General features: G+C 47.7%; 1 protein-coding gene across 4 annotated transcripts in view; it reads left to right on the plus strand.

Moving 5' to 3' along the window:
• SNAPC4 (small nuclear RNA activating complex polypeptide 4) overlaps positions 1 to 14,358 on the plus strand; it is a 32,604-nt gene that overhangs the window by 17,155 nt on the left and 1,091 nt on the right. For 3 of the 4 annotated variants that reach the window (XM_043530276.1, XM_037879461.2, XM_043530277.1), the window contains 9 exons: positions 370 to 783; positions 2,186 to 2,275; positions 3,289 to 3,538; positions 4,182 to 4,252; positions 4,613 to 4,720; positions 5,816 to 5,843; positions 6,507 to 8,647; positions 10,575 to 10,716; positions 11,799 to 12,189. In XM_043530276.1, coding sequence (XP_043386211.1) covers positions 370 to 783; positions 2,186 to 2,275; positions 3,289 to 3,538; positions 4,182 to 4,252; positions 4,613 to 4,720; positions 5,816 to 5,843; positions 6,507 to 8,647; positions 10,575 to 10,697 — 3,225 coding nt within the window. In that variant the 3' untranslated portion in view covers positions 10,698 to 10,716; positions 11,799 to 12,189. Of the gene's footprint in view, positions 1 to 369; positions 784 to 2,185; positions 2,276 to 3,288; positions 3,539 to 4,181; positions 4,253 to 4,612; positions 4,721 to 5,815; positions 5,844 to 6,506; positions 8,648 to 10,574; positions 10,717 to 11,798; positions 12,190 to 14,358 lie in introns of those variants that run through there. The other variant, XM_043530275.1, reaches the window with a different exon arrangement.

Genomic DNA, 14,358 nt, shown 5'->3' on the forward strand with positions numbered 1-14,358 from the left:
TGATTGGATCCTCACCCTGCCATTTTGAAGCATGGATGCAGCTCAACCTGTGGACCTGAGTCAGAAAGTCGGTGTTGTCCAGTGTGGATGTGTTAGCATGGCCATGAGACCCAGGTCCAGAAATTGTAAGCCCAGGTTTACGATACCATGTGGACACTCTCAAGCATGGGCTTGGAAACAGCAAGTCCACTAGCCTGGTTCCCACAGACGTGGGATTACAGTGCAGTGTAGACACACCCTGTGGCCAGATCTTCAGTGGGGGCTGAACACACTTGCAAATAAGAAGAAATGGGGGAGACACACATCATTGGTGAATATTTGTCAGCTCTTATTTGTTGGGTTTGTGTGTGTGTTTTTAATGCTAAACAGAAAAAGTCTGGGCCGAGGAAACGCCTTCAGAAACGCAGGCGAGTGCGGAGACACAGTTCCAGCTCTTCAGAGAGCAGCAGCGAGGATTCAGAGCCAGAGCTAATGGATAGCTCTGAGGGCGAAATAGACCCTCCCTCAGGATTCAGGGGTACAGTGCCCAGCCTCGACCTGTGGATCCCGACGAGGACAGATCCGGCCAAGTGCTGGAAAGCCAAACACTTGATTCCCTCCCTCTACTGTTCCAAAAGTGCTCTTGTAAAGGGACAGTTAAAACGAATTCCAGCTACATCTTTTGGGGGAGGCAGGGACAGAGTCCCAACTGATTCAGCAGGGATAAGTACCATACTGAAAGGTATTGGGTGTCCACCTTCTACTGACATCAATTTGAAGGATCCAGAAGAACTGGTAAAGGAGGTGAGCATTGACTTCTACTTTAAAAAGATTGTACTGTTGGGCTGTCAACTGAGCTCAGGCTGTGAAGCATTGATCAGGTCGGATGGGAGACAGCAAAGGCAAGTGGTGTGGGTGATTATGGCCTCTTTTCTTCTCTGAATCAATACTGGACCGCTGCTTCTGTGTGTCATTAAGAAAGACCATCTTTTGGATGAAACTTAAAATCCAAGGCCTGGCCCTTTTTGGAATCCTCAAGGCCTCTGTAGCACTTCCTGTAAGAATAGGGTGTTAACCTCAAGGTCCTAGCCAAGTGCCAGTGTCGTCAAATGCATTCTGCTTGTCAATTCCTTCTGCCATGACACTCTTCCTGCCCAAACTGTGGCTTCATGTGGCTGTCAAACAGTGGCCACCCGCCCCTCTTCCCCCCCGATGATGGTATTGCTGGGGCAAGGAAGAGCCCTCTGTGCACAGGGGTCTGTTAGTATAAATTGTAGAGCATCTGGGGTTAAAAGCTAACAAACGAAAGTGTATATTGGCTGTGGGAGCCTCTGTTAATCTCAATGCAAATGAGGTATTTGCATAACTCAGGGGGAAAATGTAATGGTACTGTGTCTGGATCACACTCTTCGAGGTTGTTCTGGAAAATCAAATGATCAGGTATAGCACTGGCTTGATATTCAATCAGTTATACTATTTGATTTTCCTGAACAACTTTGCCACACCCCAACGGAATGAGGTGCCTTTGGAAAGTTTTACCGAGTGTGGCTTGTGGAGACTTTAATTACCCAGTTTTTCTGGGAAAAGTTTCAGGTTTGCTCCCCCCACTGTGAAGCCAGAAAAGCAGAACAGGTGGGTCAAAAGGGTCCTAAATTTCGGTTTCCTAATTTTTTTTTTTCTTTTGTAACATATAAACTTTCCTCTGAAGTATCTGCAAAGCAAACATTGCAGCACTGGGCTAGTGTGTGAGAGCCAGAAAGTTAAACTGACCACAAATGAAAGTTGAGCTGGTTACTTTGAGAAAATGCAACAAATAGCAGAAATATTGAGTGTCTCATGTCCTTTTGATGCAGATATCCAGCTGGCTGTGCGGATTAGTTCTTCACAAGACTCTTAATCCTGTAAACTTTTGTTTTGGTTCATGCCTTAGATAAATTCATGGAGGATAGGTCCAGTGATAGCTAATAGCCAAGATATTCAGGGATGCAACCCCATGCTCTGGGTGTCCCTAAACCTCTGACTGCAAGAAACTGGGACTGGATGATAGGAGATGGATCACTTGATAAATTGCCCTGCTCCGTTCGCTCCCTCTGAAGCACCTGGCACTGGCCGCTGTCAGAAGACAGGACGCTGGGCTAGATGGACCATTGGTCTGACCCAGTATGGTCATTTTATGTTCTTATGGCTTTTGTATACTTTTCTCTAGGCATTCATAAGAGGAAAGCAAGTGTTAAAGGTTACCCTGGAAGATGTGAGGAGAGTGCTAAGAAATAATACCTATTCTCAGAGGAAATGCGTAAGTGCCTTTTGTTTGGGTGTTCTGGCTTCCCTCTCTAATAGCACAGACAATCTGTTTGTAATTCCAGATGTTCTTGATGATACCCATACGATGGACTGAAGGGAGTAAAATTCCCAAAGCAACTTTAACCCCCATGCTCCTATTTCCTGTCTGAGCTCTCGTTAAAGGGCCAATGATGTGTGTAGATCTGAGACTGCCTCTAAAAGCGTACCTAACCAGGCTATGCACTTCAACAGTGCCAGGGCTTTAGGGACTGAGAGTTCCATGTGCTCTCCACTAAACCTAGTGCCTTGCGCTTCTCATTTATATGTCCCGATGGAAGGCTTCACTTTAGTGCGCGCATGATCAGCCGAGTTTGTTTTTTAATCCTCCATGAATGACCAAACACACAAGTGTTTCAACTGGTGGTTTATCCAGTGTGATCCTGCCACAGGGAGCAGTGTTTGAACCTTAGTTGTGTAGATAAGCAGATAGGTAGCTAATGTGCAATTAACAAGGGAGGCAAAACAAACAGTCTAATTGGTCAGCTTCTTACAACCTATGCCCTTTCCCCATCTACACTCAAATAGTGGAGTGCCCTGTAACTAATAATATTGGCATCCCTAAAGATGTGGTTATGAACCCACATTGATGCACTTTGTGAAGAGAAAGTGAAGGGGAAACAGAAGGATAACAGTACTCTCAATTCCTAACCTAAACAATCTTATGGCTCTGCTATAATCATTTAATGTTGGTGGTCTGACCTATAACCCCCTAACCCCCCCCCCCCCCCCCCCCCCCCCCCGTAAGAAATCCAGGGTGTATATGCTTTCTTCTAACCTGCAGCCTTTATTTTAACACACAGTAAGTGTTTGACCCCAGTGGCTGGTAAAATGGAATAAAAACCCGCTGGAGCAGATCCTCCACTGGCATACATCGGCATCGTTCCATAGAATTCCATGGAGCTCTGCTAATTTACAGCAGCTGGTTTGGATTTTTGTGAGTTTATATCTTTGTTCTGCCACATACAGGAAGATGGGCTACGGAAGCCTTGTGTCCCCTCTTCAGCAGTGGTTTCTGGAGTGACACCAGGCACATCAGTTGGCCAGGTGCTGCAGGGATTACAGAACACTATGGAGAAACAGTACCGTCGCCAGAGAGAGCAATTCCAAAGAAAGAAGCTGGAGAGGAGGCTCCTGATGGCAGTGACTCCGTGGGTGGGCAATGTCCTACTGCCTTGTGCCTTTAGAGCCGAGAGGGTGGCGTCCCGTCAGACAAAAGGTACCATTGACCCATCAGGTTTCTAAGTGTTGTCCCCCTCTCCTCCTCTCCCCCTCCCCCCCAACCTTTCACAAGCATGGCACTAGACTCTTAAACACGGCTCCAGGATTGTGCCTTAGGACACAGCACCTTTCATCTCAGGATCTCAAAGCACCTCTGACCACCTCAGGTGTAAGGTAAGGGGCATTACCTCTTACCATTTACAGCACAGGTACCAGAGACCCCAGAGAGGGGAAGTGGGTAGCCCCATGTCACACAGCAAGATGGCAGCAGAATTGGCAGTAGAACCCAGGAGTCATATTCCTAGTCTCCTGCCCTAACCACTGGACCACACGCTTCCTGTGTAGGTTAGATTTTATTGAAGCAGTACTTTTTCCTATCCACAAGTCACTGTTAATCAAGAGACAGGGAATTATGCTCATATATTTACTCAAAATATATGGTCATTCTGAGATAGAGTATTAACAGAGGGGATTCTCTTTTGCCAGTCTGTTATAAGAGCAGGGTGAGTTGCAAGTGTCGTTATTCAGCTTCTCAAATGTTGATATTGGAGGGGTGCTGCTCATAACCCTCCACAGACCTATGTGAATGTCCGCTTAACATTTTTATTTTTTATATTGGACTCTTTTTTTTTTTTTCCCAGCTCTTGTTATTCAAGAACAGCTTCAGACAGTCACGCTGGGCAGCACTCCAGTGTTCGCACTCTTCATTCAGGTGGGCACCGCTGCATTAACTGGACTCCAGAATTTTAAGTTATTTTTATACTTGTAGTTGATAGATATTTAACATCCATCACTGGCACCTCATTTTGCTCTTGAATGGTTACGTCTCACTGTATTTATATGGCCCATGTATAGAAGCCATGATTGTAAATTCAGCTTTTTTAAAAAAAAAAAAAAAAAAAAATCTTACAATACAAAGAATCAACTACTACCTAGCTTCTTTCCAGTGGCAAGAAAAAGACCCTGAGATTCTTCAAATGAAACGTCTCCTGTTTGCAGGGTGCCGTTCCCTTCACCCCCAGAATGTCTCTTCCAAGCTTAACTTTAACATAAGATTTTTGTCTCCTTGCAGCTCTTCCAGATTGACACTAGTGGCTGCATGAAGGTTATTCGTGAGAGGAAGATGAGGCAGTCGGACCTCATCAAGGCCATGGCTGGGAATGCAAGGAGACTTCAGCAGGTACAGTATGTGGTGTTTCAAACCCTGTCCCATCGTGCAGGCCTCAAGGGGATGCCTGGGTGGAAATAATCAACTGCTTGTGTCAAGGGAAGCTGTACGTATTCTGTTTGTCAGCTGCTGCTTTGTACTTCTCACAGAGGAGAGACCAAAACCAACGTTAATGTGGCTCAGTGGATAGGGCCCCGAACTGGGCAGTTGGAGACCTGGGTTCAGTTTCCAGTTCTGCCACTAACTCTTGGTGACCATAGTCTAGTCACTTAACCTCTGTTTTCCTCAGCTATAAAATGAGGTTAATAAAAGTCACTTACCTATGTAAAGCTCTGTGAGATCTACTAGTGAAATGCTGTATTAGAAGAGGAAGTGGCTGTTGTGAATTTGTAATTACAACTGGCAAAATGGCTTGTCTAGACAGTCAAAGCTTTGAATACCTTATGCTCGCTGGGTCTGCTGATAATGATTCTCTTTTCAAAAGCTGGTGGTAGGCTCTCCCACACATCCCCTCCATACCCTATGTGCAGGCAATAAAACACTTATTTATCTGTATTGCAGTAGTGTCTGGGAGGTAATGGGGAAATAGTGAAGATGTCTTTGCTGTTGGTGTTCACAGTAATGAAAGGGTCAGCTGGACCCTTGCCTTCATGAGTTGATGCTCTGTGGCTGAATGATTCAAGTGTTGCCAGCTGGCTCCAAGAACAACATCTACCAAAGAGGATTGTTTGTGTGTCTCTTACCAGAAGTTCTGACTCCTGTTCTAGGCTAAGTCCTGTGGACCTGCTGCTCAAACTCTCCAAAAGAGGCATGTGGTATCAGTAGAAGGGAAGATAAGAGAAATCAGACATGCACAACTGCACTGACGACATTAGTTTTGTTGGGGTCCACTTCTGACATATATTTTCAGTGTCCTGAGGATATTTTCCTGCTAATGCACCAGTGTATAGCTGCCAGAATCATGTTTTTCTGCAGGAGTAAAAGCTCTCCCAGAAACATCTGGAGAAATGATATATCCACAATATGAATCCCCTCTACTTCAGTGCCATGTCTCTGATCTCTAGATATCCCAAGAACATAATTCATGTCTGTTTTTGTTTTTTGCAGCCCTCCTGCAGTTCCAAGAACTCTTCAGGTACCTACCCTAACACTTCAATTTATTTTCACAATGTACAGGGACTTGTGCTTAGTTAATCCTGGTTAATAGGACTCTCCATCTAATCTGATAAGCCTCAAGAACAAAATCACTTTAAATTTTATTCTCTGTTAGCTTTTAAGCTGGTGGTATTTGATCATTCAATTACTGGCCATAGAAAGATGCCACTTAATAAAGAAGGGCAAAGATTCTGGAGGGACAGGGTGACCAACAATACTGTGACATCATCTCTGGGCATTAGCACGGTAATACTGTTGAAGGCTAGGTGTTCTGGCAGAGCACCCGGGCACGGTCTAATACTGAATGCTGGTGTTATGTTGATCTGATTGAGTGGGTGTTCGCTTCCATGGTATGTAATACTGCCAGTAAGCGCCGCACATGACTCCTGGGACGATAGTTACATTCACTCCTCATTACTGGGGTTCAAGTATGTCACTCTTTTTTTTTTTTTTGAGGTCCTCAGAACAGGGCTGATTCGATCCATTTTCTGTCATAGCATCCCCCGGAGCTCCATTTTAGCATGAATGGTAGTTGTGTGTTACTTACCATGTTAACACTTACCCTGTGGTTTAATAGCTAGAGAGTGACTTTTAAAGCCTCATTTGGCTTTGAAAGCATTGCTAAAATCTCTTCTTTCTGCAGGCTCACCAGCACAGTCCCGCTCCCAGAAGGCCGCAGGAAAGGGAAGAGCCAGGAGACCCATCGCCTTAAAAGCAAAGGAGAACCCTGCAGCTGTTTCGGCGGGAGTCCCTACTCTTCCCACTCCCAGGCAAAAGCCTAAAACAGTCTCAGAATTACTGAGGGAGAAAAGGCTGCGGGAGTCCAGGGCTAAGAAAGCTTTGCAGAGAACAGTGATTCTTGCCCCCCAGGTGTTGGTTTCGCCCTCTGTGATAATCCAGCACCCTGTGCAGCAGGTAATTCCTGCCCCACAAAGAGGAAGTGAGCTTCAGACAGCTGGACTGGCAGGTAGCAGGAATGCTCAGGCAGCGTGTGTACCAGTGCCACTACCTGCATTTACTCCTGTTGTGGCTTCTGTCCCCTCTCCCAAACCTGTCGGAAGCCATTCATCTCCAGCCCCAGAATCTGCAGAGAGCGCTTGCTCCTCCGAGAGGAGAGCAAAATCCGAGAGAGAGCTCAATGAGGGAGCTTTAGGAGATGTGTCCAAAGGCGAGGCTTCTCAGGACAGACCTATGGGTGCAGGGGAGAATGGCCTGTCCCAGGGGTGCAAGAAAGCTCAAGCATTTGGTGGCAGCTCAGCACCTGTAGTCTTGCAAAACCATGCCTTTGTGCCGCATCAGATTGCATTGATGCCGTCTTCAGCCATTTCTCTGAACCCTGCCGCCATGAAGTCAGGCCCCAAGGAAACCTCTCCCTCCACATCCACGACTTGTGCCCCAGCCCTGGTCAGATCACAGCAGAATGCAATCAATCTGTTGCCTGCTATCCTAGCTCCCCAGAGGGGGTCTCACGTGGTTCCCAAGAACATCATGCCCATCACCTGGGTGGTAACACCACAGGGTTTGATCCCCACCTCTGTACAAGCATTGGTGAGTGTTCACAGCCAAGGGAAGCAGCCCGCAGCTGGGATCATAGGCAGTGCTGCCAAAAATCAGAGCCGGACTGGAGACACCTCTGCCCCAAGAATGCCGCTGATGCCAGCCGAAGCAAGTCACCCTCCCATCAGATGCACAGGTGCACAAGTGCTGAGCCCACAGTTAGCGGAAGGGGCACCCTCAGAGAAGACTGTTTGCTTAAACCCTTCCACTCGTCCCTCATCCATAACCTCCTTGGATCCTGGGCACAGCTCACCCAGCGTGAGTCCTCCAGCTCCTGCCTCTTTAAACAGCCTCTCGAGGATGTCCGACTCCTCTGGAGAGAGGAGTGCAACTCCAATGAACCTTCCAGATGAAGGAGCAGCTCTGCACCCCAGCCCTGTGTTGTTGCCCCAAGTGAAGCCTCCTGCAAGCACTCCGTGGGCTGACCAGCTCTGCTTGCCAAGTCTCCCTGGCCCAGGCGAGAGCAATAACTGCAATATGCTCACCGGGGTTGCCTCCAATCCAAAAGTCCTGCTGGAAGGGAGCCTGGTGCAAAGGCCGGATCGGCTTCTGGCCTGTAACAACACAGTAGAGAACTCGGACTCTCCTGGTGCACAAGTAACAAGGAACAGGCCGATCTTCCCAAAGCCACAGAGCACCCCAAACGTGGACAACCCCCCTGGATTGCCCACACCCAGTGCCGAAAAGAACCTCCTGGACGTCAGCCTTCTCTCCCTTGAGGATGAGGCTTTGGTGAAGGAGTGGCTGAGAGGGAAGCGGGGCATCCCGGTTGCCCCATTGGAAACCAGCTTGGCTTACTTTCCACCTTTCTTGTGCAACTTGAAAACACTCTCCAGGCTGCTTCTGCAGAAGAAGACGCTGGAGCAGCGTGTGTCGTGCCTCAGGACCTCTGAAGAGCGCAGGGATGGGGGTGCAGGGGCTGATCTGCCTGCTGTCCGACAGCTGGTGTGGCAGAAACTCGGCGATAACCCTGCCTATCTCCTGTTAAAAGCCAGGTTTTTAGCAGCATTTACTCTCCCAGCCGTCCTAGCAACTCTGCCTCCTCCCACAGTGACTACGACTCTCTCCAGCAGCTGGCAGCAGTGTTCAGAGAGTGACGAAGAGGAGTCCCCTACTGATAAGGAACTGATGGAGGCAGAAAGCTGTGGGAAAGGACCAGCCAAAGTACCTTTGGATAGCACAGCTGGCATTGTCCCCGGGAGTGAGGATGCTGACATCACCCATCAGGTAAAGTCAAAGCACTGAATTGGAGTTAATAACAAAACTTCCATTGGCTTTGGTGAGGCTAGGATTTGGCTCGTAACTAACTGTTTTTTCCTTTTTGAATAAGCATGGATTTACGTGTTGAAAACTAGGGGAAAGTTTCCCTGTTTCACACAATGCCTAGCCAAGTTGGATGACTTCCCCAGCCTCCCCTAATTAAAGATCAAGCTCCCATGCAACATGTTAGAGCTGGATTATGCACCACTCCTTTCCACCCATGCCAAAGCCCTCTTCCCCGGAGCACCCAGTAAGTAGGTACAACATAGTCAGTGCAGCGTCTCTGGGCCTGTTAAATAGGAAGCTCGGGTTAGTTTACAGTACCCGCAGATTTTCACGGGGCTGCAGGTGTAAACCCAGAGCTGCTTTGTAGAATGTTGTCAGGGGGAATCTGGAGAATTTGGTTAGGGCTTTTGGAAGCCATGACGGCACAGAAGTTGGTTTTGGTTTCACAATAGTGCATTTCTTGGTCCGATCTCTTTATATCTTCCAGTCCCTTAAATTCTCTTTATAGTGTTAAAACACAAATGATCCTCTAACTTCTAACCCTGTTTCTTGACCTATTCTCAAAGCTCTTGTTTACAGAATTGGTGGTGTTTCCCATAAAACTCCTCCTTTTAGGCTTGTGCTGGTGGATACTACAGTAGGGCAAAGCAGAAAGGATGCTTAGGGAAGACCTGTAGTTGTTTACCTCTCCCAGGAAAGCTTGGGTTAGCAGGATTGGATGTGTCTGAGATTTCCTTACATCCTGGAGATGCAAAGACCACTGTGTTACCTATCCACAGTGTAAGGGGAAGAGCACCTGTGTCCCCAAGTAGAATGTGAGGTCCCTACTCCACAGCGACATATGTGACTAGACTAGGGTTTTCCAAGTGCTTGTATGCCTGTCTGATGGAAGGGGTTTTGGGGGGGAGAGAAGTTCCTGCTGAAGCTCCGTAACACTGAGGCATAGTCACCGTCCACCCCTTCGTTCTCGGGTCCTCCTGTTCCTCATTCATTTGTTCCTATGTTGCTACCAGCGGTCCCTTCCTAGAAGTGCTGATCAAAGATGCCCTCTCCCCCAGTATGACCAATGATGCTCTCTTCATGGAGCTGGCAGTTTGAAGGGTGTTAGAATAATGCCGGCTTCACCCCTTCTCCTCAGGGAAGAACCTGCAGCTAGGCTTGCCCCCTGCATCAGCCCCACAAGCTCAGATACAGGGGTGCTAAGCACAGGGAGTCATACCCAGGAGGAGCTCCCAAATTGCTCTAGGTGTGGGCGAAGACTGGCAGGTCCTGCTGCACATCCACCTTCATTCAGTCAGAGCGGCTTCTTTTCAGCAGCAGGGGGGCTGTTGGGGAGAAGTCAGACTAGATTCCCTTTACCTACTAGAACGTGCGCACAGTCCAGGTGGCTGCACCGGGGTGGGGAAGAGTTTTTCACTTTGAGAGACTCTGGAGCCCCTTGTTCAGCAGGGCCCCGGCCTGACCCCCAGCAGCAGTGGCAAAAGCATCATGTGTGGGAGGAGGAATCGTTCCCACACAGCCAGGCAGAGGCTGTGATCCAGGGAGCTGCTGTAAAAGCAAGGCTCCAGCTTGAACCCTTGCAGTATCACTGTCCCCAGGAGGAAACACCCGAGCATTGGCTAGATGTATTTTTACTGCACTCTGTATGTAGTATTCCTCACTGCTGGAGAACACATGCTGTCTGGCACGTCTGTGTGATCAAGGGGAACAGGCATCGCGTTGTGCTTTTAATGATCTGGGAATAAAGGGAGTGCTATTTTCGTTCCATTCCTTCTCAGCCTTGCCAGAATCCCTGAATGATTTGTGGGGGGTGAGGGGGTTCCGGTCTTTCCTGCGGTCCCAAGTATCTTCCGCCTGCAGTCATGCCCTGTCACTGGTTATTTTGCAGGGTGCTGGAGCTGAAGTGCCCACTGTGCAGTCCGTCTCAGGCTCCTGCGCTGACGTGGGTGAGGCCAGAGTTCTGCGAACCAGGAGAAGTGCTCGCTTCAGGAAGAGGAGGAGGCAGACGTGAGAGAAGCATGGGGAGAAATGTTAGTAACTCCGCTATGAAGCTGTTATTTCTAGCTTGAGGAGAGAGACCTGGAGAGGCTCTTTTTTGTGAGGCACACCTTAGAAATAGCCTGGGAATCATGACTCAAGGCCTACAGCAGTGGTTTGAAACAGGCCTGTCTCGCCTTCCCTGTGGGCATGCAGGTCTGAAGTCACTTGTTTAGCCGTGATCTGTAAAGACCATAATTATAAGACATGTTACATTTATACAGTGCTTTAGAGACAAAGGCCCACTCACTGTCATATGGACTCGACAGCCCAGAGTCCTTGCAGTCAGTGGTAAGAATTGGTCATAATGCACTGCAACTGATAGTTTTGCATGATTAGTTGCGAAGATAAGACAAGTTTAACAACAACAAAAAAAGGATGACCGTTTAGGTGAGGAGGAGTGAGCTCTTGGGGAGAGGAATGTTTGAAGGATGCCTTTAAAGCTATTGACTCCTGCTGCAGAGTCTAAACGTTGTCCCAGTGTCTTCTCTATACCCCGGCTGCTGTGTGCCCCTTGCTGATGGCCTTAGCAGAGTTCTGGTGGTGGGGGTTCACTTTGGCTGCTTTGTCTGATGTCTGGCCGGCTCTGCAACAATGGAGCAAAGATACTGTAGGTCCTACACTAGCAATGGCAGCTGTTTATTTTTAAATTCTCAGTGGCCAGACTGGTGGATTTTTAAGTAGAGTGCAGAAGATGGGCTCCATCAGGCAGTGTTTCTAACACGAGTAAGATCACCCACAAGCCACTACTGGGCAAAAGGAGTGTTGTTTAGCTCTCAGAGGATCTGGGGAGTCAGATTCTTTTTGTGTCTCTACCATAGAGACACTGCAGGGCAAGCGGTTTCCCTGCCTGTATTCACAGGGCTAACACCATACTGCACAGGTGTGCTGTGGTCTGATCATCGTAAAAAACAGCACCAGCTTTTGGTTGACAGGTACCAAATAAGTGCAAAGATTTTTTGCCTTGATCCCTCCTCAGTTCATGGAGTTGTTCTCGTTTCTTTTTGATTCTTTTCTTAAATGGCTTCAGAAACTGTCCTGTGACTAATGAGAGGTGAATGTGTCCTTATTACAGGAGTCTCTGAATGAAGCTTGCTTTCAGACGTGGCAATAGCAGCTGTTCCTTGCACTACCGACCAGTGACACTTCAAATAAACTGACTCCGCAGTCCTGGGGAAGAGAGGAAAATGGTTGCACTGTTTTTCCCAAGTCTGTATATTACTACAGTTCTCGTTTAAAACCACTAATTGGGAAAGTTAGAGACGGAAGTCTCTCTCTTTTTTTTTTCTCCCCCCCCACCCCCACCCCGTTTGACACAGACTGATTCTGTTCTAACACTCTTACAATCTGGCAGCAGCATGGACAAAGGTGGGAGAAGACTATTGGAGACAGGCGTTAAAAATGAATGCTTGTTTGTTTTTTGTGTTGGAGCCTATTTATATAAATGTCTGTCCCCCAGTTCAGAACATGAGTCTCGGTCTATGTTTTTTAATGCTGTGGCAATGCTTGTGGTTGACAATTAACTGGTTCTGAGGCGACAACACTGCTGAATGATCAGTGGATTTATTTTGTACCTCAGTGATTCTGACTGTTGGATTAAATATAAATGTTATATTTTTCTCATTTAAAAAGATTTAGGCATGTTCTTTCTGGCCACGCAAACAGGAGAGGTTTCATTTGAATATGCTTTCCCGTAACTGTTTGGTCTTTGACAACGAGAAAGGTGATGTTTGTTTCCTCACATAGAACCAAGGAGGGAGTGGGAATCAGCTGAGCTTGTGGTTAAGATACAGGACTTTGTCAGACAGGATCCCCTTACTGTCTCTGCCGCAGATTGCAGTGCAACCTGGGGCATGTCACTCTGTCTCTAGTTCTTCCATTAGCAAATCAGGGATTTCTGCCCCCAGGGAGTGCTGAGGTTAAATGAATTAAAGCTGGTAAAGTCGGAGTTCCATGGATGAAAGATGCTGGGAAAGGGCAAACTCTGCGGAGTGGCTCTAATTTCTCAGGAGCACGGCAGCGATTTCAGGCTGTAGCTATGCTATGAAGCATGGCCGTGCTGGCAATGCTTTGTCCCGCCCTACATGGGTGTGGTGCTTTCCAGGGTCGCTAAGTCCCAGTAGGCCAAGGTGCTATTCAAATGTTAAACCCGTATCGTGCCCAGAGAAGGGAATTGAGGGTGAGTTGTCCCCCTCTCAAAGCGTGTGCAAGCCACCCTCCTGCATGAAATTCACCCCAGAGCACAAGCTTTGCCATGAAACCCTGTGTACTACTTAACACACAGCTGTTAACATGAGGCTTAAGTGGGGCATAGGACCTTATGCCCTGAAGTGAATGTGCCTTTGTGAATGCTGCTTAGGTAATGACACCTGCTGGGCTGATTGAGATGAGGTGCTGCACAGTGGCAGCTTGGCTAGTCTCCGGTGATGGGGTCGAATCGTAATGCCTCCTACTTAATGGGTTAATTGGAATGTCATGGTTGACTTGGAGGGTTGTATGTGGGATGTGGACAGCAAGCTAGGACTAAGGTATGGAGCATTGGGAGAGACTAGAAATAGGGACCATACTATAGAGCATCCCTATAATTCAAGGACACGCCTTTGGTCTACGTGGTACTCCACCAGATGGTGGGGCGGGAGAATTGGACTGATTCTGGAAGATGTCCTCAGGCTCCATTGCAGAGACGGTAAATGCATAGCGTGCACAGGTTCCATCCTGTTTGCTGGCCCCAAAAGGGGGCTGCTTCAGGGAGGTCTCTCCAGTGGTTTGGCTTTAAAAGTAACCCCCCACCCCTACTCTGCTACAAATATGCCCAATACCTGGATTCTGTTGTAATAGAGATTGGAGGACGCAAGAGTGGAGTTCCCAAAACCATTTTATAGAAAGAGCCAGAAACTTAGTTATTAAATGAAGAAAACTTGCTTAAGCTACAGCTCAGCCCTGGCATCAGTCATGCTAGCGAGTCCTTTAGCCATCTGTGTCTATTACACAGCTGAAGAAATGATCAATAAGCAAACTTTCACCTAGGAACCAAGTGAGGTCATCTGAAACTAGTGCAGCCCTGGCTTGTCTGAAGATGAGCCTCTCCCTTCAGTGGTTGTAACAAATTAGAATGTATACATCTTCCGCCTCAATCGCTTCGATACCATTTCCTTCAAAAAAAAAAAAAAAAAAAAAAAAAAAAATCACTGCCAGCTGACACCTGCAGCCCCGATGCTCCTGAGCAGCCTTTTGCCATTATTTGTCAAGAAAACATAGAAATAGAGGCAGGTTTTTATGCTGTAAGATGGCACTGAAGTACTGTCATGATGAAGGCCCCACAATGTGGGTAGGTCTATCAGCACATTGTTTTCAGATCAGCCTCACACTAAGTCTTCACAAGCATATCTTAGAAGGCATATGCTACGCGTGCAGTTTGTACGCAGCAGGAAGCACAGGGTTACAGAAGCTCCAACCAGTTTTTCTCCACCCAGAGGGTTTGTGCTGAGGTACCGGGGCCAGGGGAGGTTCTGACAGCCCTGCATGAGGCCGTTCAGGAGTTTAGCCTGTAGAACAAAAGCAGGGAGAGGTGCTGATCCAAAGCTATGTGACGCTGCATTAACTGCAGGAGTATTGAGTTATGTGAATCCTCTGGA

This window comes from Chelonia mydas, chromosome 16 (genome assembly GCF_015237465.2).
Source record: "Chelonia mydas isolate rCheMyd1 chromosome 16, rCheMyd1.pri.v2, whole genome shotgun sequence".
Taxonomy (NCBI): domain Eukaryota; kingdom Metazoa; phylum Chordata; order Testudines; family Cheloniidae; genus Chelonia; species Chelonia mydas.